The sequence below is a fragment of the Hemicordylus capensis genome, chromosome 2, assembly GCF_027244095.1.
Source record: "Hemicordylus capensis ecotype Gifberg chromosome 2, rHemCap1.1.pri, whole genome shotgun sequence".
NCBI classification, from domain to species: Eukaryota; Metazoa; Chordata; class Lepidosauria; order Squamata; family Cordylidae; genus Hemicordylus; species Hemicordylus capensis.
In genome coordinates this window covers 275,196,920-275,222,877 of record NC_069658.1, presented here as the reverse complement: position 1 = coordinate 275,222,877, position 25,958 = coordinate 275,196,920, and the positions used below count along the sequence as shown (strand labels likewise).

At 41.3% G+C, this 25,958-nt stretch overlaps 1 protein-coding gene and 1 non-coding gene across 33 annotated transcripts in view; both read left to right on the top strand.

Annotated features, from left to right (window-relative positions):
* Positions 1-25,958, top strand: part of MAGI1 (membrane associated guanylate kinase, WW and PDZ domain containing 1) — a 683,050-nt gene that overhangs the window by 487,225 nt on the left and 169,867 nt on the right. The window contains exon 1 of one of the 32 annotated variants that reach the window (XM_053290578.1): positions 2,203-2,224. The exons of the other annotated variants lie outside the window; for them this stretch is intronic. Coding sequence (XP_053146553.1) covers positions 2,218-2,224 — 7 coding nt within the window. The 5' untranslated portion in view covers positions 2,203-2,217. Of the gene's footprint in view, positions 1-2,202; positions 2,225-25,958 lie in introns of those variants that run through there. 32 annotated transcript variants of the gene reach the window in all.
* Positions 18,315-18,395, top strand: TRNAT-UGU (transfer RNA threonine (anticodon UGU)). The gene has a single exon. It is a non-coding gene; the product is annotated as a tRNA-Thr (tRNA).

Sequence of the window (25,958 nt, the reverse complement as noted above, 5' to 3'; positions counted from 1 at the left end):
TTTGAATGGGAGACTTGGTGTGTGGATAAGGTACTATAACCAGGGAAGATATGAAGCATACACATACATTGATCAACTTGCACAAGCTCCATTTGTATGATTATCTGATTATTCTATTACTTTCCCATCAGTTAATATTAATTTTGGTTCACTAATTCTTCATCCTTCCATCACATACCAACAAAATTATTTAATCAACAGAAATAATCAGTTATTTTAATTTGGTACTCTATCCCTAGCCTTCTAATCAGCTGATACCAATTTGGTTCATTTTCTCCTCTGAGAATGTTAACAGTTTGGATACAAATGAATTTTATGTTCATCCTTATTATTACCCAAATTCTGAATTTATCATATTACTATCAATTCAGATATTCAAAACTTCATTCAACAGTTTTTCTCATTGGCTTTTATCTTGGAGCATCAGGCTAGAGTTTCATTCATTAATTCATTTATTCATTGTTAACTAAATTAAAATAGAAATGAAGCAAAGTAACAGCATTTATTTTTAAAGTCTCCTGTAAGGGCAATTATGCTGAGTAGTTGGCAGGTCAATTCTTGAAACATCATCAGAATCATGACTTTATGGTGGTCAAATAATAGGTAACTGGTCAATCAACTAGTGCACCATCCCTAAACATGGATGGTGTTTGGGCCCAAATCCAATATTTCTGCACTTTCAAATCCAGGAACCAAGGACCATCACTGCCTCACTGCCGCAAACCCGGCTTCTGATCTCCAGAGAAAATGGGGGACATATGGTCTGCATTCCTTCCCACCCTCAAGTGTATCAGAGCCCCCAAAATGCTGGAAGTGTCCACTTTCTTGAAAACTTAAGGATGGCAAATTAATCTTAACCAATAACACGATTGTAACTACTTTCTAAGGTGAAATGGATTCCTGCCTAATATTCCCCTCATGCTGATGTTGGGCTGTTTCTTTGTTAACTTTGCCTGCAAAACATTATGAGGATGGAGGGCATATAGAAACTTCTGAGTTTTGACACATCAGTCTATTACTTCATTATTTGTTCTGGTATTTGCAGTGATGTTCACTATAATTAGAATCGAAGGGGATCAAAGACTTGAAGGCTTGATATATTCAGATATATTCAGCTTCTCTTTATTTGTGCATTTATAGAAACAAGGCATGTGCAAGTGTGCTTTGTTTCCATTGAACTGGAAAGTGAGAAGTCTTGACAAGATGCTGCAACTCTCACTTGTAGCACTGTTTAATTCAAGTATAACTTTATATCTGAATGATGCTTGTGGGAAGGGAGACTGGAACAGAACAATACATCATTCAGTCCTTAAAAAATTGTGGATAGCGGACTGATTTTCAAACTGTATTCTTAAGAACCCTGAGATTCTTCAGATGCTTAGCAGTACTTCTATTGAGGGCAATTATTGTTTTAAAGTGTCTTCTAAGGGCACTTGCCACTCATCGCAATGATGGATTTTTAACAATTATTTATAATAATACTAAAATCATGGTCTTTGCTAGAAGTCAACACAGATGGCAAATTAATGGGAATCCTATTGGACAAGTGACAAGCTACAACCTATTTCAGATGCTTTTTAAAAAACCTACATGAAACTGCTGGGTGAGATCATCAGTAGATTTGGAGCAGGGTGTTATCAATATGCTGATGACACACAAATCTATTTATCCATTACATCATCAGGAAATGGCATTACCCCCCCACCACCTAATGCCTGCCTACAGGTAGTAATGGACTGGATGAGGAATAATAAATTGAAGCTGAATCCAAGCAAGACCTCTGCTGCAGAGCCAGAAGCCCTGCAGCAGAGGGAGAGACCACCTGCATCTCGGACAGACCCCAGGGTGGGAGACTGGTGTTGGCTGTCTGTTGCTGCTACTGAGTGTCTGCTTTCAGGAGTGGGGAGACCACCTACCAGCCCCTGCTTGACCTGTGGGACTGTGGTCTCTGGCTGAGGCTGCTTTGTGGGGAGTCTGTATAGGATTGGGGCCCAAGAGTGACTCAGCAGTCCCTGCATACCATCTGCCCAGAGTGGCCATCATCAATTCTATTGGTGGTGGGGAACAGAAGAAGTAACTTGGGTATGTCAGAGGACCGTTACAGGGGAAGGGGAATCAGAAATCTAATAGCTGTTTCCCCTTCCAGCTGTCCTGCCAGCTCTTTGACCTTGGGGAGCAGTGCAAACCATCCATGGAACCTCACCTTGCTCCTTTGTAATGTCAGGTCAGTCTAGAACAAATCAAAAACCATCCAAGGAGCCAACCTGGTATGTATAACAGAAACCTGATTGAGGGAAGTTGGTGGCCCAATATGGTCCCAGCTTCTCACTCCAGGGTACTCTTTTGAGGAGCAGGTGAGGGACCCATGGGTGCAGAGATGGAGTGGCTGTGGTCTATAAGAATAGCGTTTCCCTTACCAGGATCCCTGTTGAAGTGTCAGACATTTCAACTCAAGTTCATTTCCAGATATGTAAATAATTCAGATGGTGCCTGGCATCCAGGCTCAGGAAGAGGAATCCTCTTGAGTCTTATGCCAGATTTCCAGAGACATCTATAGCCCTCTTGAGATTTTACTCATCCCTGTGGTGTTCATACTTACAACTGCAAAAGTGGAAAAGAAGTCCCACCCCAGAGCCATCATTCCCTCCCTGCTGCTGGACGCTCACGATTACAGAGCTGTCTGTGTGAATGGGGGAGCGCTGTAACCACGATGGCCAGTACTTTCATGAGTAGCAACTTGAATTGCCCAAGGTTGCTGCTCACAGATGCGGTGGCCATCACAGTTACAGTGATCCCCCTTCAAACAAACATGTCTGTAACTGAGCACCTGGCAGGAGGGGGTGAGTGACAGCACCTGGGCGGGACTTGCTCCCCACTTTTGCAGCTGTAAGCGTGAATACCACAGGGATGAGTAATGTCTGAAGAGGACTTAATTTGCATTGCTAATGAGTTAGGCCTGCTAATGTATGGATATGCATGGCTGAGACAGCAAACATTTACTCATGTTAATATAACTACAGTGGCATCCTGCACTTGAGTAGTGGGACAGACAAGAAGTCCATCCACATCACTGCCATTTAACAAGTGGAGGGGGCAAATATTTATTTATTTATAGTTTATTTATTGTTAAATTTGTATACTGCCTTTCATTAAAACAATCCCAAGGCAGTCTGTGTGATGAGGGAAGGGGGTATATGGAATCATTCCATATTTGGTTAGCTGAAATGCGAGTAGTTAGCTGAAATGTGACCAGAAATAGATTCAGACATGCTTGCCACTGAAACGGTGCATATGAGCTATTCTCTCCACCGCAAAACTCAGATGCTACAAGCCATTGGACATTATACCAAAGTTTATATTATCTGAGAACAAACAAGAAATTCACAAATATGTTCATGATTATTTATTTATTTATTTATTAGAAACATTTGATATACCGCCCACTCCGAAGATGATCAAATGCCTTTTCTTTCCAAGGAGAGCAACTTTTCCCCCCAAGATTTATCCTCAGAAAAACTGAGGCAGAGAGCAATGTTGTGGTCCAGTGCAGAGTCCTTGTGCAAAGCTGACCTAAAGAACTTAGGAGATTTCCTTTCAGACTAATAGTTATTCTTTTCAGACTAACAGTTAACTATATTGTGTTGGTGGAGCCCAGAGCAGAAAACAGCAACAGAAGGGGCACAATTATTTTTCTCAGTTGGGCAGGAATTGTAACACTGTTCATATATATTGGTTACACTGTTCCCTCTAAGGTGTGCACATGTGCGTGCACTCACAAGTTTTCTGATGTCCACTCAGTTAATTTTAGATCCTGCTCAAGTTGAATTAGGAAGGCCCCATTTTGAATGCATGTGCACACACAGTGCCTTAATACTGCCACCCAGAACAAAACTCACTCCAGACAAGGATGAAAAAAATTAGAGGGACCACTGATTGGTTAGTTAATGGATGGCATATTACTCAAGTGTGTATGATATTATGGCAGAAACTAGACTCCACTATCTCATCTCCTTGCTTATCCCCATTCACCCTACTTCTGATCATGCCTTCAGTGCCAGGTATCTTCTACCACTCTGTGACAAAAATTGAGGAATGATCAGGAGAGTTTAGCAGAGACCCTTCTTCTCCTCAGCTTTTCTTTTGATGTAGTATTTGTTTGCTGGTTGTTTTAGTGTGTGTATAAAAAGGGGTAGTGTCTCAAACAGTTTCCGTGATTGATGTTTCTTCTTGTTCTTCACTAGTGAGAACTTGTGGAAGGATCTTATACAAATAAGATTCTATCTCATACATATAAGATCCTTCATACAAAGGGGATGAAGCTTGGAAGAATTGCTTTGCAGTCTAACATACTTATTTAAATGATTAACACACCTGGGTTGATTTCCTGAAATGAGAAAAGCACATCAAATTGGGGGAGAGGGGAGAAACTCAGACTTTTTCAAAAGACAGACCTGCATTTCTGTTGTTCCAAGAAGCATACAAACCAAAATGTGATAGGAAATTGCTCAGCCATCCATGGTTTGGTGAACAGTTGATAGCCGCAGGATCCTCAAAAAGTAGGAGAGTTACTAGTATTTTAGCTTCAAATTTGAATTTCCATATAACTGACAATCTGTTAGATAAAAATGGGAGAGACACTCTGATCAAAGGGACTGGCTTGGTTCTTAGCACATGATGATGTTAATTTGTTCAAATTTTATTTCCAACACTAGAGAAATTTAGAGATGTGACAGTCCTGTCAATCAGTTGGATAGAGTCTCCAGAGTCCTCCAAATTACTTTATTAGCAGTTCTTGAAGCTCTTCATCTTGGAGGCAGGTCTTATAGTTGAATGTTTTATGGGAATGCCCAGGAATAAGACATAAAACTCATATCACAGGATCTATTTGTGGTTTGTTTCAAACTCTTAACAGAGTAATGATAATTATTCAGCTTACCGGATCACACCATGCATCGCTTTTGTTACCACTTAGACAAAACCTTGAAAACTAATAATAGGATTTGGAAGCTTAACACCCTTCTACTACAAGACACTACCCGAACTTCCCACACCAAAGGCAATTTACTGTGCTTATTCAAAGATAATGCAATTCCTGGGATCCTGTTGTTGGCCTGGGACACATTTAAAACCATTGCTGTAGGTGATTTATCTTGGCAGCTGCAGCAAGAAACAGAGAGAGAATGAAAGAAACGCAAAAAGCATAGTCCACAAGAACATACAACAAAATAGTGATTGTTGTACAAAGGTACAGCTGCTGCAGGCACAAAAGTATTAACTTTCACAAAATCATAATCATGATTTTGATAATCATAATCAAAAGTGAACAGACCTTTCCTGAACACAAACTTGCAATATGATTGTCATATTATAATCTGCAAAGACAGGCCTGATCACAGATGTGAAGAAATGTATAATGATTTTGCAAACTTTACTAATAAACTTATAGTGTTATGAACATCCCCTGCCCAAGAAAGGGATTCAGCATTATCACAAAAAGATCCCATTATCCAAACTGACATTTGAGAAAACTAATTAGTTTGATCATCCCATTGGAATAAAGGAGCTGGAAGAATCTGTCAAATGACCGAAGAACAACAAAGTATTGAATGGATTTGGTCCAGAATTTTGTAAACATTTTAAATACATTATTCTTCCTCAACTGTGACTTATTGAGTGATGCAATAGCCACTTCACAGACTTTTGCAATATAGCAGGACAATAAAACAATATTTTATTCTAAAGATGGGCAAAGACCCAAGAGTACCAGCTTGTTATACGTCAATTTCCATGATAAATCAATACTCTAAATTATTTGCTGCTATGTTATGTATACTAGTTCAAAGGCTACCATGTTGACCAGTTGGGATTCATGCTAGGCAGACATTTGTTGGGTAACATTTTTAGGATTATAGATGTTGTTCATTCTGCCACTCTATTCTGCAAACCCTACTGTGGCTATATCAGTTGATGTGGAAACGGCATTTGATTGGATAGAATGGAACAAGATGTGAACTACTAGCCAAATGAGGTCTAGAAATAGTGACCGCTGTGAATATAAGCTATCTGCCACTGACAGCACAGGTTGCAGTAGATAATCACCTGTGCAAACTTACAGCATATAGTACATGGTATGGGTGCCCATAGTCACCCCCTCCTTTTTCCACTTTCAGTTGAACTGCTAGCCATCACAATTTGAAGCAACTCTGTAATCAAAGATTTAATAAGAAGATATAGTACATAAAGCCACAATGTATTCAGACAGTCTAATACTGTGTATTCCAAACCCTATTTATTATTAATAATAATAATAATAATTTGATTTCTATACTGCCCTTCCAAAAATGGCTCAGGGCGGTTTACACAGAGAAATAATAAATAAATAAGATGGCTCCCTGTCCCCAAAGGGCTCACATTCTAAAGAGAAACACAAGATAGACACCAGCAACAGTCACTGGAGGTACATGCTGTGGGTGGATAGGGCCAGTTACTCTCCCCCTGCTAAATATTCACCATGGTAAATGGTGCCTATTTGCCCAGTTAGCAGGGCAAGTCTCTTCTGGAATTACTTTCATTGTTTGCTAATTTTGGAAGAGTCTCTGGTTACAAATTAACCATGAGAAAAAAAGACAACAGTCATAAATATGGCAAAATCAAAGGCTGCCCAGGTCTCTCTTTAAAGAACTTTCCCATTTATTCAGCCATCCAAACCTTTGTGACATTTGGGAATTACACTATCAAATGGATCTGAAAGATTGGACTTGCAGAAATGTATCCTGGATTGCTAGGCTTGTTGGCACTAAGGATGAACATTCTACCCAAGTTATCTAATGTGTGGCCACAATAATGGGAGGCTAGGATGGCACTGTAGCTCAGTGGTAGAGCATCTGCTTTTCCTACAGAAAGTCTCAGGTCCAGTCCCTGGCATCTCCAGGTAGGGCCAGGAGAGACTCTTGCCTGAAATCTTGGAGACCCATTGCCAGTTGTAGGCACTGATGGAGCTAGACAGACCAGTGGTCTGACTTCAAAGGTAGCTTCCTATGTTCCTAAAAGGCAGTCCTTTAGATAGTCAGTTCCTGAACTTCTGGGAGATTTTGCTATTATGAAATAGGGAGCCTAGGATTATTAGAAAAGAAATGAATTGCTTCTGGTATACATTACGAAACATCATTGTTTGGAATCTTCTGGTATACATTACGAAACATCAATCTTCTGGTATACATTACGAAACATCAAAAGATCCCCTGGTGGCACAGTGGTAAAACTGCTGCCCTGTAACCAGAAGGTTACAAGTTCAATCCTGACCAGGGGCTCATGGTTGACTCAGCCTTCCATCCTTCCGAGGTCGGTAAAATGAGTACCCAGAATGTTGGGGGCAATATGCTAAATCATTGTAAACCGCTTAGAGAGCTTCGGCTATAGAGCGGTATATAAATGTAAGTGCTATTGCTATTGCTATCATAAAATAATGCAAATTTTCAAGCAACACCCCCCCCCATCTTGTTTTTTCCCAGCCGTTTGTTGAAAAAAGTGTAATGCAGGAAAGCATTTATGTATGACTACTCTGTGTGAAAAAGTGAAAATAATGTTTAAGCGGTTGATATTTTAATGCAATGCTTATAACAAAATTAACAACAATCCCCACAGAATAATTCCTAATGTAATTTGTGTGATATTTATACAATATAATGTAATTTGTGTGATATTTAGTTTATATGATTATTTTTCTACCCTTCCCTCAGGAGTTCAAAGTGACATACATAGTTCCCCTGTTTCCATCTTCACAACAGTCCAGAGAGGTAGGCTAGGCAGAGAGTGAGTGACTGCTGCAGAGATGCTGTCATGACTCCTACCAGAGCCAGAGGTGGAGGGGGGAGTTCACTGGGGTTGAATCTTTGTTTGTAAGGGATTCATAATAGGTTGCCACCATCCACTTTATTTTGAGGTGGGAAAACCCACTCTCCATACAAGGTTTCAGGGCTGGGTGAGGGTGAGTGGCTAGGAATGTGCACAGACCTGTGTTCAACCAGTTCAAAGGTGGGTGGGGGTATCTTTAAGGACTGGGGAGGGTGCTCTTACCCACCCACCCTTCTGTGTTTCCCTGTCTGGCGCTGCAGTTTAAAAGGGTCCGGTGGGGCAACAGCCAACCTCCCCACCGCCTGTTGCCTCCTCAGACTGGAAATGACCAGAAGTACCTGGTGCACGTCTTTCCATAAAACAGATTATAAGAGAGAGTTTTCGTTAACCTGGCAATACAGATTCCAAGCAATCAGTAAAGAAAAATAACTTGCCTGACATGTTTAATTGACATGGTCCCAACTTATTACTGCGGCCTTCCCATATCCCCAGCAGCTCTCAGCCTGCTGCTTCATCAGGGCTCTCCTGGAACCCACCAACTATTAACTAACAGGCCAAAGCTTCTGCTGGCGGCTGAGCCAGAAATCCCCACCCAGTCCTCTGGATTGGTCCCTTTTATTTGAACTTCCCAGGCTTTTTTCCTTTTTAGGAAAGGTCCACCCTCCCAGCAGTTGCTCTAAGTGAGGCCTAGGCCTCCCTTCAAAGCCTTCCCATCACTACACGTGCTGAGTTAATTTAATGGCAGTGTGGAGTTGATTCTGGGTCTCCATAGACAATGTCCAACACTCTTAGCTACTACATTAAACTGGCTGTGGATTTTAAGGCATGTTGTTGTTTGATACGACTAAAGGAAGCTGTGGCTGAGCAAGACTTGGAGATGGAGAGGCTAGAGTATGGGAAACTGTTTAGTATAAATGTGACATTATTCATGGCTGCGTCAGCAGAGACTTCCCCCTTCTGTCTACATGGATTTTTCTTGAGCAAATGTTTAGAAGCATTAATAATTGTGTTTTCCTCTTCACCTCTAAAAGCTGCCTAATTTGGCTTAGCAGTCAGAGTGAAAAATAATAATTAATGTGACTCATCCATCTAGAAAGTGTAACGCATAACACAACATGAACTGAAATAGTGGCCTAGAAATACAAAGCATTATGTGTATCATGGTATAATTCTTCACTGCAGAAAGAAGTGAATGAAAAGTGTATCAGCTGAATCAACTGGATTTACAATTTCATGAAACACTTCAGGGTTTTCCTGCCTCCTTGTTAATAGTTTTAAAGATTGTGGCTAAACATATACAACAGTGGATAAAGAATTATGTACAAATAAACTGCTGATAGTTTAAGATATATGGATGCTGGTTTATATCAGTTTTGTTCAAAGAACAAATTCATCCCTGGATATTGTTCCCCTGCAGCCTATTTTTAGATATGATTATACATAAAAACCACTCAGAGATAAATGCAGAGTCTGTCTCTCTCTCTCTCTCTCTCTCATATCAAAAGAAACACACATTTCCAACATCAAGGGGTATATATTTTTCTCTCCCTTTCTATGAGATCTAGAAGTGGTAGAAGAATAAGCAAGAATCACAGATGCTTCTTCTGTTGCTGCTTTGTTAGAAAGCCCAAAGTGGCCCAAAGTTATGTTCTTCCACAATTTGATGTCCTGCATAAGCTGTAAATCAAAGTGGCCCTATCCAGATGATTTAACTTTGATTTGGACCCCAAACCAGCCGCCATCCAATGTGCTTAAATCAGGCCACTTTTATTTGGTTCCAATTCAAAGATTACTTTTAATTATTATTTTGTATATGAGACTTCAAACTTTAAAATGACACATCTATTTTTCCGTGTCAACATCTTCGGGAGAAGACATAACCTCCCTAAATGCCTGCCTGGAGGCAGTGATGGGCAAGATGAGGGAGAAGAAACACTCTGAAGAAACATTTTTTCATCCAAGCTTTTTAACTAGACCTGTGATTTTAAATTGTTTGAAGGTTTTAATTTCTGTTTTAATATGTTTATGTTGCTGTAAACTGCCCATAGATGAATGTTTGGGGTGGTGTACAAATATAAATAAATAAATTATTTTCCTCATGCAGAAATCTCTGTACCTATTTGTTTCTGATTTGGTAGGCTCTATACTTGAAGCTCGCTACTTAAAGCCATCTTAATCCATCTCTCTCTCCACACCCCCTGTAAAACGCTTTGGGAACTTCTGTTGAAAGGTGTTATATAAGTAGTAGTAGTAAAGTATCATAGAAAGGGGCACCATTCCTGCAATTAACACCTCATGGTCCCTTAAAACAAAAGGTTATATGAGGAAGGAAACTTCAAAGTGCCACTGAATTGAAACTCTTGTACTTATTTGTTTGCAATTTGACAGACTTTATGCTCTCAAAAGGGATTGCAATCCTTGTAATTTTCATCCTATTCTGCCAAGAAATGAAAGAGTTATAGGTCTGAAGCATCATCTCCGAATTGAAGTGACCTTTTTTATCAGGTCAGATCAAAGCGCTATTTGTGGCTGAAGCAGCAAATCGAGTCACACCCAACTCCGAATCCCTAAGGCAGCTTTCAAATTTAATCTTGCACTGTGAATTCTTCTCTTCAGCAATATTGCGGTGTCTTACTTTGCTTTCAACCTCTGTTATTCAGAGGCAGCAGAATAATTGACATAAGGGAGAAATACTGGCCAGCTGCAGTCGGATTGTTTCTCTTTCCCCTCCCCAATCTGTCACCTAGAGCTGCCCTAAGAAAATTCCCTATAGTAAATATAAAGTCATCACTATCGCCAAAGTCTGTTTTCTAACCAGACACATCCCTGACAAATATGTTGGCTCTTTACCTGGTTGCTGTATTACAGTTATAAGGTGTGAAATGACTCCATTGCATAACTGTCTTGCTTGAAAGGTAGGGAGAAAGGTGAGGTGAATACACAGGTAATGAGATAGGAGTGTCCCTGTCTTCAAAGGTTTTGCTCTAAAACCAATCTTTAGTGTAGAAATGATAAATAGGCTTCATAGTCAGTACTAACAACAACAAATATGTATATACCACTTTTCAACAAATGTTTCCAAAGAGGTTTACATAGAGAAACAACAAATAAATAAATAAGATGGATCCCTGTCCCAAAAGGGCTCACAATCTAAAAAGAAATGTAAGATAGACTCCAGCAACAGTCACTGGAGGTACTGTGCTGGGGGTGGATAGGGCCAGTTACTCTCCCCCTGCTAAATAAAGATAATTACCACATTAAAAAGGTGTCACTTTGCCCAGTTAGCAGGGGTTAGCTAAGGGACACTTTGAAACCTAAAATTACAGCTATTTAGTATTCTCTTGTTTGTATGTTTGTATTGAAATTAGTGCCTAAGGCTCCAGCAAAACTACTAATGGTTGGTGGTTGACTGGTGAAATGCCAACCTCTGTGGGAGAAAATAAAGCGTTGCCCCCACTCAAATGATGATCTGGTTTCTATCTACCATACAGTTGAATGAGTTTTAGTCACATGGAACAAAGGAGATATCCCTCCCTCTCAGTTGTGTGTATTTGAATTCAGCCAATTTGCTTTCCCTCATGGAATTCAGTAGGAGGCTCTGAGCAGCATTGGAGCACTGATTTATTTTCTCCAATCATATAAATGGCTGCCATATAGTTGAATGAGAAAAAGTAGACTTTTCCCTCTAAGGGGCACTACTCAAGTAAGGACAAAAGCTGCTCTCCACTAGTGTCACTCTGTGTTAGATTTATTAATGATATTGCTCTTCAAAGACTGTTACTCTTCAAAGAAAGAGCTTTTATATGGAGTCCCACAGGGCTCCATTCTTTCTCTAATGCTATTTAACATCTACATGAAACTGTTGGGGAAGATCATCAGGAGATCTGGTACAGGGTGCTGTCTGTATAGTGCAGGGTGCTATTAGTATTTCTCCATGTCAGCTTCATCAAGAAATGGCATGACTTCCCTAAATGCCAGTTTGCAGACAGTAATGAGCTGTATGAGGAATAACAAACTCCAAATAAGATGGATGTGCTCATTGTAGGAAGCCATAATCCAGAAGGTGGAATAGATCACCCTGTTCTGGATGGGGTTACACTCATCCAGAAAGTTGGGGAGTTCTCCTGGATCCAAACATCCCTCTGATACCTTAGGTTGAGGCATTGGCCAGGAGTGCTTTCTATCAGCTTTAGCTGATATGACAAATGCATCCTTTTCTGTTAGAAAGTTTGACCATGGTACACATATTGGTAACCTCCAGGCTTTACAGTTGCATTATGCTGTATGTTGGTCTGCCTTTGTACATAGTCCAGAAACTACAATTGGTGCAAAATGGAGCAGCCTTGTCAATCTCTGGAGTAACCTTAAGGGACAATATTACTCCTGGCTGCCAATAAGTTTCCAGGCAAAATATAAAGTGCTGGTTATTACCTATAAAGCCTATTAGCTTTAAAGCTAATAAAAGCCTATTATTACCTATTAGCTTGGGCCCATGGTGTCCAAGAGAATGCCTTCTTAATCATGAACCCTGCCGCCAATTAAGTGTGACAGAGGAGGTTCGTCTGTGGTTACCACTGGCTTGTCTGATGGCGACTGAGTGGTGATTCTTTTCTATAGTTGCTCTGCGGCTGTGGAATGAAATCCCTTTTGAATTTAGAGCTGCACCATCTCTGATGGCCTTTAGAAGAGCACTGAAGACCTACCTGTTCAGTCAGGCTTTTAATTAAATTTTAAATTTGATTTTAATTTTAACCATATGTTTTTACAGTAATAGTTTTTATTCATAGTTCTAACCAATTGTGTACTGCCATGAGAGATTTTGTTTTTGGTGGTATATAATAGGGATGTGCACAAAATGGATTTTGCATTTTGTTTTGAGCTTGAAACAAAATGCAGGTGGCAGAAATTTTTTGTTGAAACCGTGGCCAAATTGGTTGCTTTGACAGAACTCAACCCAAAATGTTTTGAGTGTTTGGGCTATAGGGAACAATGGGAAAACTTGAAACACCCCATTATTCCCCATGGGTGCAAAGTGGGTTAAGGCATAATGGGTGCTACCTACCTACCTACCTACCGACCAACCTAACACAAAGTGGGTTAGGGCATGATGGGTGCTACCTACCAACCAATCCACAAAAGAAATGGGTGATCAGGTGGGTTTTAACAGTTGCTTAACCTTCCTCCCAAACTCTCATAGGATCTTAACCAAAACCGGAAAAGCTGGTTCAGCTCATATCTGAACCAGCTTCAAACTGGCCTGGCCCAGTTACGTGCACACTCGAACTGGACCTGATTCAAGTTCTAACTGAGCAGGTTAGAAAGGTTTGGAGGCCTACTGGTAAAGGGAATCTGGAGAGGATTCCCCTTTAGCAGTAAGGGGCAAGGGGGATTCCATAAAAGTAGAGTGGGCAGGAGAGGAGTAAAAAGAAGTGCCAGTAGTGGGGATTGCACAGAGCAGGCAGGGGACAGCTGCTCCCCCCCCCCCGCCCCGCCAACCTCCTCCTGAGTAGCTTGGGCCAGTTCCGGCCCATTTCAGGCCTCTGCTCAGGCATGGAGTTCACTAAAATGGCCTCCATGCATGTGCAGCAGCCATTTTAGTGATCTCCATGCCTGAGCAGCTGCCCGAATCAGCATGGGCTACTCAGCGGAAGGCTGGTGGGAGGGAGCTGCTGCCCTCCTTTCCCCGCCACTGGTGGCACTTCTAAGCTACCTTTTTAATCTCCTCCCTCCCACTCTACCTTTACAGAACCCCCATCCCTCCCTTTACTGGTAAAGAGGAATCCTCGCTAGATTTCCCTTTACCACTAGGGTTCCAAGCAGCTCGGTTCGAACCAGGCTGGATTTGGTTTGAGCTTGGACCAAACTGGGCCTGGTTTGGTTCAACCCAAACCCTTTGAGCCAAGCTGGCACACCCCTGCTTGCAGAGTGCACACACAAATTTTGTATTGCAATGTGTAATGCCTTTTGTAACCCTGCCTTGAAAAACACTTCAGAAGCACACAATAAAAGGAAATCTGTCCCTCTATACATAGAACGCACATTTCAAACACAGGCCAAAAATAGCCAAAAAAGAATCACTGACTCATAATCTACTGCCAGCCGCAGTACCTGTGCTGCAGTAACATCACTGGCACAAATTGCTCCGTCACTCACACGCAATTATGACTCCTTACCTTACTTCCTAGCATTGCAACAACTGCCACAGCAGCACCCTTACTTAGCAGCAATCATAGCCATAAGCTCAACTAGAGGAACTTCCTCCTTTGGGCTCCCCACTCCCTCCTCCATCCCCCCTGCCAGAGGGGACACAGTTGCCCATGACAACACTTGATTTGTATGATGAAGCCAACCAAGAAGCAAGAAGATTGCAAACCAATCGGAAGCCAGTGTCAGAAAACCAATCAGTAAGGGAAAATCAGGCCTCCAAAATGGCACTTGAAACATTTCAACTCTAAACAGGATTGTTTTGTTCCATTAAAATAAACAGGCCCTTTATTTTAAGGGTGTTTTGTTTTCAGCTCAAGACACTTGAAATAGCCCGTTTTGAGTTGAAACGTTTTCATGTCAATGTTTTGCTTATCCCTAGTACATAAGTGTGTTAAGTTTGTGTTTGTGTATGTGTATGTGTGTACACACACACACACACACACACAGAGTAGCAGCAGTAGTAATTGCTACTACTACTACTACCACCACCACTACTACTACTTATTTATTTATTTATTTTATTGCATTTACATACTCCCATACAGAAAAGTCCCTTGGTGGTTCACCATATAAAACCATTAGAACATTAACATAATTAAAACAATTTAAAATACGATAAAAATTCCAAAACTGAAGCTTTAAAACTATATTTATCACTCTATTATTATTATTAGTAGTAGTAGTAGTAGTAGTAGTAGTATTTATTTATTTATTTATTGTTAAATTTATACCCCACCTTTCATTAAGAAAATTACAAGGTGGCTCACAATAAAATTTAAAAACAAGATTATAAAAAAGACACATTAAAATATTGAGCTAAAAAATATAAACAAATCTGATTTAAAAAAAAATTAAAACACAAGCATAAAAACAATACAAAAAATACAAGCAGCAGCAGTGGAGACAATCATATAAAATCCTGGGTAAAAAGCCATGATTGGACATGCTTTCTAAAAACTGTGATGGAGACTGAAGAGCGGATACCCACCGGAAGAACCTTCCAGAGTCTGGGGGCAGCAACAGAGAAGGCCCTGTCCCGAGTGCATGACAACCTAGCCTCCCTCATTGTCGGCATCCGGAGCAGAGCCCCCTCAGATGACCTTGTCAAGCGGGCAGCAACCCTTGGGAGCAGGCGGTCCCTCAGCTATCTCAGGCCCAATCCGTTAAGGGCTTTAAAGGTCAAAACCAGCACCTTGAATTGGACCTGGAAACAAACTGGCAGCCAGTGGAACTCTTTCAGAATGGGTGTGATGTGCTCCCACCAGGCAGCTCCAGAGAAAACCCTAGCTGCCACCTTTTGCACTAGCAGTAGTTTCCGGATATTCTGCAAGGGCAGCCCCACGTAGAGTGCATTACAGTAATCCAGCCATGACGTGACTAAGGCATGGGTAACTGTGGCCAGATCTGCCTTCTCGAGAAAGGGACGGAGCTAGTGCACTAGCCGAAGCTGTGCAAAGGCACCCCTGGCCACCGCCTCCACTTGAGCTTCTAAATGCAGAGCCAGGTCCAGTAGTACCCCCAAGCTGCATACTACTACTACTACTACTAGTAGTAGTAGTAGTAGTAGAAGAAGTAGCATAACACAAGTTTTCAATTAATCAAAGTGGTTTATATAGCAAAGGTATAAGAAAATGGTTATATAGGGCTCCCAGTGATCTCTGTACAAAGGGATGGTCATGTCCCTTTCTGCCCCATCCTCTATAATTTATTTATTATTTATTTGTTCGATTTTTAGACCGCCCTTACAAAATAGCTCAGGGCGGTTCACAAACATCAAAGACCCTTTAAAACTCTATAATGGTGCATGATGGTGTGTGATGCATTAGCCATCCCCAGATTATTCAAGGTACAGCAGGAGCATCGGAAGGGCACCACCACGTTGCTCTCTCTTGGGCCCCCTCTGCCTGCCTCTAGGAGACAAGAAGGCGATGGTGAAGCTTCTGTGTTCTGATGCTGGTCATGCCCCTTGTGCCAGCATCAGAAATACATCAATACATGGGGCATGAATGGCATCAGGTCACAGCCTTGCTGCTCTTCACTCTCTCCCACTTGGCGAGTGGTACCTTCACTATCTGAGTGCTTTTTTTCTCTCCTTTGCTTCAAGTGAGGGAGAGAAAAGAGGCATCTAAGTGAACAAATTGCACGATAGGTTTCATTAGGAAAGTAATTGAAAATAGAACTGCTAATATTATAATGTCCTTATGAAAATGTATGGTATGGTCATATTTGTAATTATCTGTGCTGTTGTGATTGTTGCATCTCAAAAAGGATATTGTAGAGCTGGAAAAGGTGAAAAGGAAAAACAAAGTGATCAGTAAACTGGAGCACCTTTATTACAAGGAAAGGATGTAAAGTTTGGGTCGATTTAGTTTAGAAAAAACATTGGTGGTATGGCTGATGTTTATAAAATCATGCATGGTGTAAAAATGTTGCTAGAAGTTTTTTTCCCTTTCAGCACAATACTTTTTAGTATAGGAAAAAAGTGATTAAGAAGTCTATGACATTATGCATGGTGTGGACAGAGTGGATAGATTGAACTTTCTCTATCACAACACTATAACCAGGGGTCATCCCATGAAACTGATTGCCAGGAAATTTAGGACTGAGGAAAGGAAATACTTTTCCACAAAGCGCATAGTTAATCTATGTAATTCTCTGCCACAGGGTGTGGTGATGGCCACCAGCTTGAATGGCTTTTTAAAGGGCTCAGACAAATTCATTCATTCATTCATTCATTCATTCATTCATTCAATTTCTATACCACCCTTCCAAAAATGGCTCAGGGTCGTTTACACAGAGAAATAATAAATAAATAAGATGGATCCCTGTCCCCAAAGGGATCACAACCTAAGAAGAAACACAAGATAGACAGCAGCAACAATCACTGGAGGTACTGTGCTGGGGGTGGATAGGGCCAGTTGCTCTCCCCCTGCTAAATAAAGAGAATCACCATGTTAAAAGGTGCCTCTTTGCCCAGTTAGCAGGACTTTCATGGAGGTTGATCAGTTGCTACTAGTCTTGATGTCTATAGGCTACTTCGAAGCTCAGAGCAGGGGCGTAACTACTATTAGGCAGGGGGAGGCGGCTGCCTGGGGGCCCCCATGCCTCGAGGGCCCCCCCAGAGGCAAGTCACATGACTACATATTGTGAAGTGTGTCTGTTTGTATCAGCGAGGGTCCCATTTTAAAATTTTGTCTCCGGGCCCACTCAAGCCTTGTTACGCCCCTGGCTCATAGGCAAGATACCTCTGAATGAAAAGGCATGCCTCTTGTCTGTGGGCTTCCCAGGCATCTGGTGGGTCACTGTGTGGAACAAGATGCTGGACTAGATAGGTGTTTGGTCTGTTCCAGCAGAGCTGTTCTTATATTCATACCAGCAATACATTAAACTTGTATTTCTAGATAGCTTTTTTTAGCAACAACTACAAAAAAAGTAGTAGCAGTCTTGCAAAGTATCAGTCATGGATATTTGCATTAAAATAAAAATGATAAAAAAAATCAGTCATGGATATTTCCATTATCCCTAATTAAAGCCCTATTCACATGCACAAAATCTAGTACAGCCATGGAGGTTTTACAGTGCTTCCAAGAGATTGTCATACACTGTATTTTCTAATAGGATTGTGCACAAAACTGGTTTACCGAGTTCAGTTCGAGTCCAAACTGATTTAAAAAATGAACGGGTATTTGATCTTGTGGCAATGAATGCCCCACCCAGGCCAGGCTTGAATTCGAGCTGGTTTGGGGGTTCTAAACAAAAAGGGTTTTTTAGCTCACCGCCACAGTGCCATTGGTTCAGCAGACTTGGGGGTGCTTGTGTGGCCGGGGGGATCCCCTCAGTCTTCCTCTCGCCCACTGGCCTCCTCCTTGTCCTGCAAGGGCCATTCTCACCCTTTCCCAGTGGTGGTAGCCATTTCAGAGGCCACCGCACATGTGCCCTGGCCATTTGCCTGGCCTGGGTCATGACTCTGTGGCCACGTCAGCAGCCCCTGAGGCTGCTGGACCTGCAGCACCATGGCAGTGAGTTAAACAAAAATATTTTTTAGTTTGGAACCTCCAAACCAGCCTCGAGCCGTCTGTGGGGGGTTCAGCTTGAGGTCAAGCTGAATCAGGTCCAGTGGACTCTCAAGCCAGGCCCTTGAGCCAGACCAGTTTGAAGGTGAACCAGCTCAACCTCAAGCTGGTTCACACATCCCTATTGTCTAAGGCCACACAATATAGCCACCTTGTTGAAGCTAAGCAGGTCTTTGTGTGTTCAGTGCACTGTAGCTCAGTGGTAGAGCATCTGCTTTGTATGCGGAAGGTCCCAGGTTCAATCCCTGGCATCCTCAGAAAGGGCTGGGAAAGACTCCTGCCTGAAGCTTTGGAGAGTCTTTGCCTGTCAGTGTAGTGAGCTAAATGGACCGATGGTCTGGCTCGGTATGAGGCAGCTTCCTATCTTCTTAGGTGTGGGGTAGCTACTGAGAGCATCATGTGCACATGTATTGAGTTGAGGGTATATTTATTAGGTTACCCTCAGAGGATGTAAGAAATAATTATAGGCGTTGGGAGAGGTGGCATTTTATTAATGATTTAAATAAAAAAAAAGGAAGTTCTCAGAATAAAGCTGTTAAGAACATAAGAACAGCCCTTCTGGATCAGGCCCAAGGCCCATCTAGTCCAGAATCCATCCATCCATCCATCCATCCATCCATCCATCCATCCATCCAGTGGCTCGCCAGTTGCCACTGGGAAGCCCACAGGCAGGAGCTGAGGACACACCCTCCTGCTTTTACTCCCCTGCAACTGGTATTCAGAGGCATCTTGCCTCTGAGGCTGGAGGTGGTCTATAGCCCTCAGACTAGTAGCCATTGATAGACCTCTCCTCCATGAAGTTATCCAAAGCTGCTGCTTTTGTTTCTGAGCACCCCGCCCCCGCCGCTTTTTGCCATTTTTAACTCACTTCAGAGTATTGGGTCTGTAGATCTATGTATGCAATTGCATTTTCAGCACCCTGGCTATACAGTAGATGCTATTCAATCAGCTCATTTAGTTTTGTTTAAACATAAAATTTTAAGTGATCTGATCCAAGATAAAGAACGGTTTCCTTGTGAACAAGAACCATCTGAACCAAAGAGAAGTAAGGGAAGAAAGCAGATGTCCATCTTAGTGAAAACTGGCATATCACAGAAACCACAGGTTTCTAAGAACACAGTGAGGTTATCCCAGTTGGAAGTCCATTAAGTTTATTGCATTTCACAGCTTCTCCGCTGTGGGGGGAGAGGGTACTATAGGTAAGTTGTCTCTAGTGTTCATTGCTCAGGAATAGGAGCAGTTTGAACAAGGACAGCCCTATAAATATGGGTTGTAAATGTAATGCCTTGGTGTCGCAATGCCACAGACTATGAGAATACCCAATCTGTAATAACCACCCAGAGGTGCACCTAGGTAATTTGGGAGCTTGGACCTAAAGGCCTTTGGAGACCCCCCTCCCCTGCAAATTAAGCATCATCGTTCTCAGCCGGGTGACCACACCACCTGGAACAGGCTAAAGAGGAATTGGAGACCCTGGACTTTGGACCCAAAGTCCAGGGTTAAGAGCACCCCTGTAACCACCTTCTACATAAACAGTAAAATGAATGGATTATATCACTACTGGCCGAAGCTGCAGAAAGTAACTTTTTAAATATTATCCTGTGTTAAAAGCTCCCTGCAAATAGAACACAGAGGGATTGGCCTGGAGCCATTCTTCCTGATGTAGTAGCTTTTTCTTTGCAGGAAGGCCTTTAAAAAAATAAATGGGGGATTGCATTCAGAAGTGCTAAATTATACCTGTAGGCTGAAGTGATACTGTCTATTCTGCCATCACATTCTGCTGCATGTGTAGAACAGGTCTCGGTTGTTGAACTAAATATATTTTCCTTTAATCACTCTGGATGTGATTAACATTTGCTGAAGCTCAAACCTGAACTTGTTTTTAAGAGCACATGTCATTTGGAGTTGTGTTCTGGAGAATTTGAGCTGTGGACAGGCCTCCTTCCTTTGGAGCAGTTAAAGAGGCTTAGAACGATAACTGACCGGAAGTGGCCACTAAGTACCTAGATATATAAATAAATCTGGAAGTTAAAGGAGGAATAAGCAGGGAAAGGGGCAGTGTGAGAATGGCAAATTGCACATTTAATCCACCAGATTTTTAATCTGCAAGGTACATTTGTACTTGCTTTTGGGTATGTATGAATGTATGCATGTGTGTGTGAATAATGCAAACAATCTGTACCACTTTTGCTCCCCTCAGCTCAATTTAAATCTGGGTCAGTAATTACGCGTTGTATTGGAGAACACATGAAAAACAAGAATTGTTTGGTTTTTTCCATGAGTTCTGAATTGACTCATAGGCCATTATTTCTCTCCTTACTTTGAAAGCAAACAGGTGCAAGCTTCCCTTCCCGCCTTCCTTCTTCTCTTCCACATGTTGTTAAGTGCTTCCACTTTTGCTTCTAATAAATTACAGTTCCTCATCGTGTACATGATGGTTTGTTCAAACGACAGATAACAAACACAGGGATCTGAAACTATAGTTTGATCCTGGTTTGCTACTGCTGTGGTTTGAACAAATTAAGTTCTCCCAGCTCACATGTAGTGAAGAATTGTGATTTATTATAAGATTAGATACCTTTATTGATGTACAAAGGTGTAGGAGATGAGAGGAGAAGTGCACAAGCCCGAGGCTTGTTACTTGTCATAAGGGGAAGCAATGGTTTCCCATTGTGTCTTAACCAGGCTGTTATGTCAGCTGCATCTTATGATGTGGAAAGAATGTTTTGCATGTATTACGTCCCAGATTCAATCTCTGGCAACTCCAGAGAGGACTGGGAAATATGTGCTGGAAACTCTGGAGAACTATTGGCCATCAGTATAGACAGTATAGACCAAGGTTCTGATTTGGTATAAGGCAGCTTTTGCTGTATCCTATGTTGCCTTATTTTTAACTGCCCCTCAAATTTCTCAACCCATGGACACTTATAGCTTTAGTCTAATGTGTTAAATAAAAACAAGAGAGTTTTACTACAGCTCTGATATAAAGAGCATGTGATTTACACCTGAGGCTTTAAAAGATTAGTAAAATATAGAGTGTAGGAGATGGCTAACAATTTATAAAATACCTTGTGAAAAATAAATCTCTAAGTCACTCAGTTAAAGAACTTCCTTGTGCTACTCAGTTAAAGAACTTCCTTGTGCGTGGACAGACAAGGGATTGCACGGGTTCTATTGGGCTTGATGGTAGTTTCCTGGGGTTTTTGCATAACTCTTTCTGAGCTGTGATTAGTGTCCTAGACTTGGATTCAGGGGGCGTAGGGTCCATTGGACAAAGGGGTGTTGTTGGAGGTGGCAGAGGGGTGGGGTCCACGGACCCCGGCCATGCAGAGGCAAATTGTGCAGGCATGGTGGCCTCCAAAATGGCCACCACCACTTTGGAGGGGGAAGGCCCGATCAGGTTGAAGAACCGGCTGAACGGGCCAGTTTGGGCTGCAAGGGAGGCCGGTGGTGGGAGGTGGAACTTTTTTAAAATGATTGAGTTCTTCCCAATAAGTCCTGACCCATGTGATCTTCCTCTCAGAACTTGCAATGAGTCATTTTCCTCTCCGTGAAAAGGAATGCGCAGAGAGAGAGAGAGAGAGAGAGAGAGAGGTGGGTGGAGTTTATTGGCTGGTCTGTTCTCAAACATGTTCTCAAAATGGTATACATAGCAGAGAGAGAGAAAGTGATTTGTAAACTTGAAAAAAATATTTTCAAAGCAGCACAAGGTGCCAAATGTAAGCCAAAACTATACAGATTTGTAATAAACCCTCCCCACCCCAATAGTATACCTTCTTGTGAATAAATTAGACATTACAAAAAGTATTATAAGCTTTAAAAATAATGAGAGAAGAAAAATGCTCTAACAACATAGATCTTTTTTCTGTTTTTCCCTGTCTTTTGGTTTATTACATGCTGGTTGTTGGGCTTGAAGGCTGCTTGTAGCCTTAATCTGGGCTGTGTGTATGAACGTGTGTGTGAAAGAGAGTGCACAAATGGGCAAATAGGTATAGGAACTATCTTGCAGCTGCTGAACCAGCTGAAGTTTCTGAGGGGGTTTCAGGGGCAGTTACATGTAAAGCATGTAAGAATAATCCAGGCGTGATATAACAAAGTCATGGTTAACCACGGTTGGCTTCAGCTGAGAGAGGAATGCACATTGTTGCTGCACCACCTGAAGCTGGACAAAGACGCCTTGGGGCACAGAAGACACCTGGATATCCAGGTGTAACATTGAGTCCTGGAGCACTGTCTATCTACTGTTATTTCAAAGGGGATGCAACCGTGTCTTGGACAGGTAGATGTACCATCTCTGAGCAAGCCTTGGTCTTACCTGGATTTAATTTTGGCTTGTTAGCCCACATCCAGGCCTTCGCTACCTCCAGACTGGCTAAGAACATTCATCACATCTCCAGCTGGGGATGGTACAGATACATAAAGTATAGTATCATCAGCATTTAGTGTCACTCAATGATGTTTCCCAGCGATTTCATCTAGATGTTGAAAAGCAAGGGGGACAGAACTGAGCTCTGCGGATCAACAGAGATCATAGTCCAAAGCATGGAGTAGAAATCCCCCAGCACCACCTTCTGGATTTACCCTGCAGGAATGAGTGGAACAATGAGTGGAACAACTGTACAACAGTATCCCCGTATCCTGTCTATTCAAGGCATTTCAGAAGGATACCATGGCCAATAGAAAGTCACTGAGAGATTCAGCAGAACCGACTGGGATGTAATACCCCTGTCCAGTTTCCAGTGTACATCCAACCAGTAGAGTAACAAAGGCACTTTCAGTCCCTAAACTGAGTAAGAAGTAAAATTGAAAAGGGTCCAGATAATTAGCTTCATTGAGTACTTTGACCAAGAATAGGAAGTTGAAGACACGATGATAGCATTAGAATTCTTCAGTTAACAAAAGTTTATAATTCAAAATATGAACTTTTTAATCATCTTGTGTACACTCACTATTTATTATAGCTTTGAATTTTGTTTGATGACATTGCCTATTTGCTTGCCAGTTTTCCCTGTAGAGTGAAACATATTCTTGAGTAAGGCACACACCCTTAACTATTCCTGGAAAGCTAATGACCTCAGTTTAACTGACCTAGACTAAACTTATCAGCCTTGCCCTTTGCCCTGAGAATGCCTTTGCAAGTGCTTTTCAAGCTGATTTATTATTTGTCTGCATTGAGTGCCCATTTTTAATCATAAACTCTGCCACCTATTAAGATCATCTGAGGAGGTCCAGTTACAGTTGCCACCAGCTCGTTTGGTGCTGACTTGGGACTGGGCGTTTGGAATATGTTTCCTGTCAGCATAAGAGCATTTCCATCTCTGATGGCTTTTAAGAAGACCCTCAATATGTCTTCCCTCAAAATACCCTCAAGATACCTGTTTTCTCAAGCATTTAACTGAAATTAATTTTAAACTGTTTAATTGTTTTTATCAATTAACGTTTTATTCTGTTAAATTGTTCTAATTGTTTTTACCTATTTTATATTTGTTGTCTGTTGAATTGTGTACACCATCTGGAGCTACACATATGAGGCAGTAGATAGATAATACCTTGAAAATCATTCTACACTGTATCGCCAAAGCCTCCCACCTATCGAGTTCATTAACATAGTTCTTTTCCATAATAGTCATGACCAGAATTTACCTGCTGTGACCTTTTAAAAACCTTGTTCTTAAAGTATACTAGTAATTTAGTTGTACAGTTCTGTTTTGATATAAATAACTACTGAGCTGCTGTAGACCGAGGGTTGCCATGGAAGGTTTAGTGGAAATTGTTGGGTAACTCTGGGAAAATTTGCTGTGCATCTGTCCTACCTAGTTCACAAACTGCTGAATGGGTAAATAAGAATAGAAAATAAGGATTTCCTGAAACCTGTGGCCATTTCAAATGGTTGCAGTACACCATAAGAACCTTTTGATATTGCAGGGGGCCTTCAGTGTAAATCTTGGATTATGTAATTCAACCACTATTGATTCAGCTTTAAACCTAAAACTATGTTCTTGCATCTTCTGTGACATCATGAAGGATGCTGTCATGTTCTCTTGGTTTGCACACTGGATCTGCTTCTCTTGGCCACCTCATACTGAAGGGCAATGTTGCATGTTACCCCAGATGATCACATAGGATGCTTTTATGGTATGGTTGGCTGGCAGTGATGACAAAACTTTGTAAATGGTTGTACTTTGTTGTATATCCCATCCTAAAGGTCTCAGAGCAGAATAATATACTTATGTAAAATATGTGTTTAAAAATGAATAAAATCAATATGAGCCCTCCTCACCAGTAAAGGCTGGAAAACAAATACATTTTGCAGTGCCTCTGAAGAAGGTGTATTGTGAAACCTGCTGCCTTCTAATCATTTGCTGTCTCAAGAGAGCACTTGTTCTTTTCCCTCTGTTGGCAGTTTAGCAAACCCATTCAGCAAAATGTTGAATGAGAGCTGAGGGGTGTTGTCACTGCTTGTGTTAGATGACTGTCTAGTGTCTGGACACTTTTAAGTTAATAAACTTCGAATTTAATTTATTGAACATGAATAAATAGGAGTTTGTCTCTTTCTATCTCATATTCATTCTTGGTTTAGTGCACAAATCCTGGTTAGAGTGAATTGCACTTTGATAGTGGATTCTTATTGATCTCCATTGAATTTGTAAGTGTGACTATCTCTTTCCATGCCCTATACAGTATTTCCAATGTAAAAAAGAGAGTTTAGAAAGTGCTGCTAACTGAGCAAAAAGACACCTTTTTAACATGGTGATTCTCTTTATTTAGCAGGGAGAGAGCAACTGGCCCTATCCACCCCCAGCACAGTACCTCCAGTGACTGTTGCTGGTGTTTTATGCTTCTTTTTAGGTTGTGAGCCCTTTGGGGACAGGGATCCATCCATCTTATCTATCTATGTAAACTGCTTTGGAAAATTTTGTTGAAAGCAGTATAAATGTGTATAGTATTGCACCCTCAGACTCTTCTTTACTACTTCTTTAAACAATTGAAGTATCACTGCTTCAACTTTATCACTACTTTAAACTTCATCACTAAATCTTTAAACAATTGAAAACTTAGGACGGATATACATGAAATTATTTTATTTCTAATTCACTATGGAATTATGGCTCTGGATAGAGGTCAAATGCTTCTTTAATTCATGTGATTTTTACACAAAATCCCTCTTTTTAGTGCAAGGCTCCCAAAAGTAGATTTTGCTGTACCTGTGCCGCTCATCCCTGGCATGTACCTGGGTGCACAGCACAGCGAAGGTGATGTTTGTAAAGAGGGCAGTGCTGTACTCCCAATTATGCACCTGGGTGATCTTTTTTAAAGTTAAAAAACATGACAGTTTGAAATATCTTCTATGAGCTTAGTGCTGGGTTTTGAAGAAATATGTTATGTGAAGTCAGTTCTGGGTTCAGTCCTCTTTCAGATTGCATTTGGGATGTACTTCTAAATATCTGTCCCGGGTGCTAAAATAGCTGGTCAAAGAACTGATCCCACTCATCCCTAAGCATTCTATTTCCACTGAGTAAGAGGCAGGGGGAATAGAGAGACAAATGACAATGGTTGCAAAGAAAAATCTGATCTATTGCACAAATGTTCTGTTTAACACCTTAAATAAAAACTACCATCTTCAGGGGCAATACACACAGACATTCATAATAGACATAGACATATACATACACTGGCCAAGATTTCTTCTAGCTATGATGTTTCTTTACCTTGGGTCCCCAGATGCTGTTGAACTACAAGTGTTCCCTCAAATCAGTGAGTGACAAGAGTTTTGTTCTGGGTGGCAGTATCAAGGCAGTGTATGCACATAACTCTCTCTCTAAC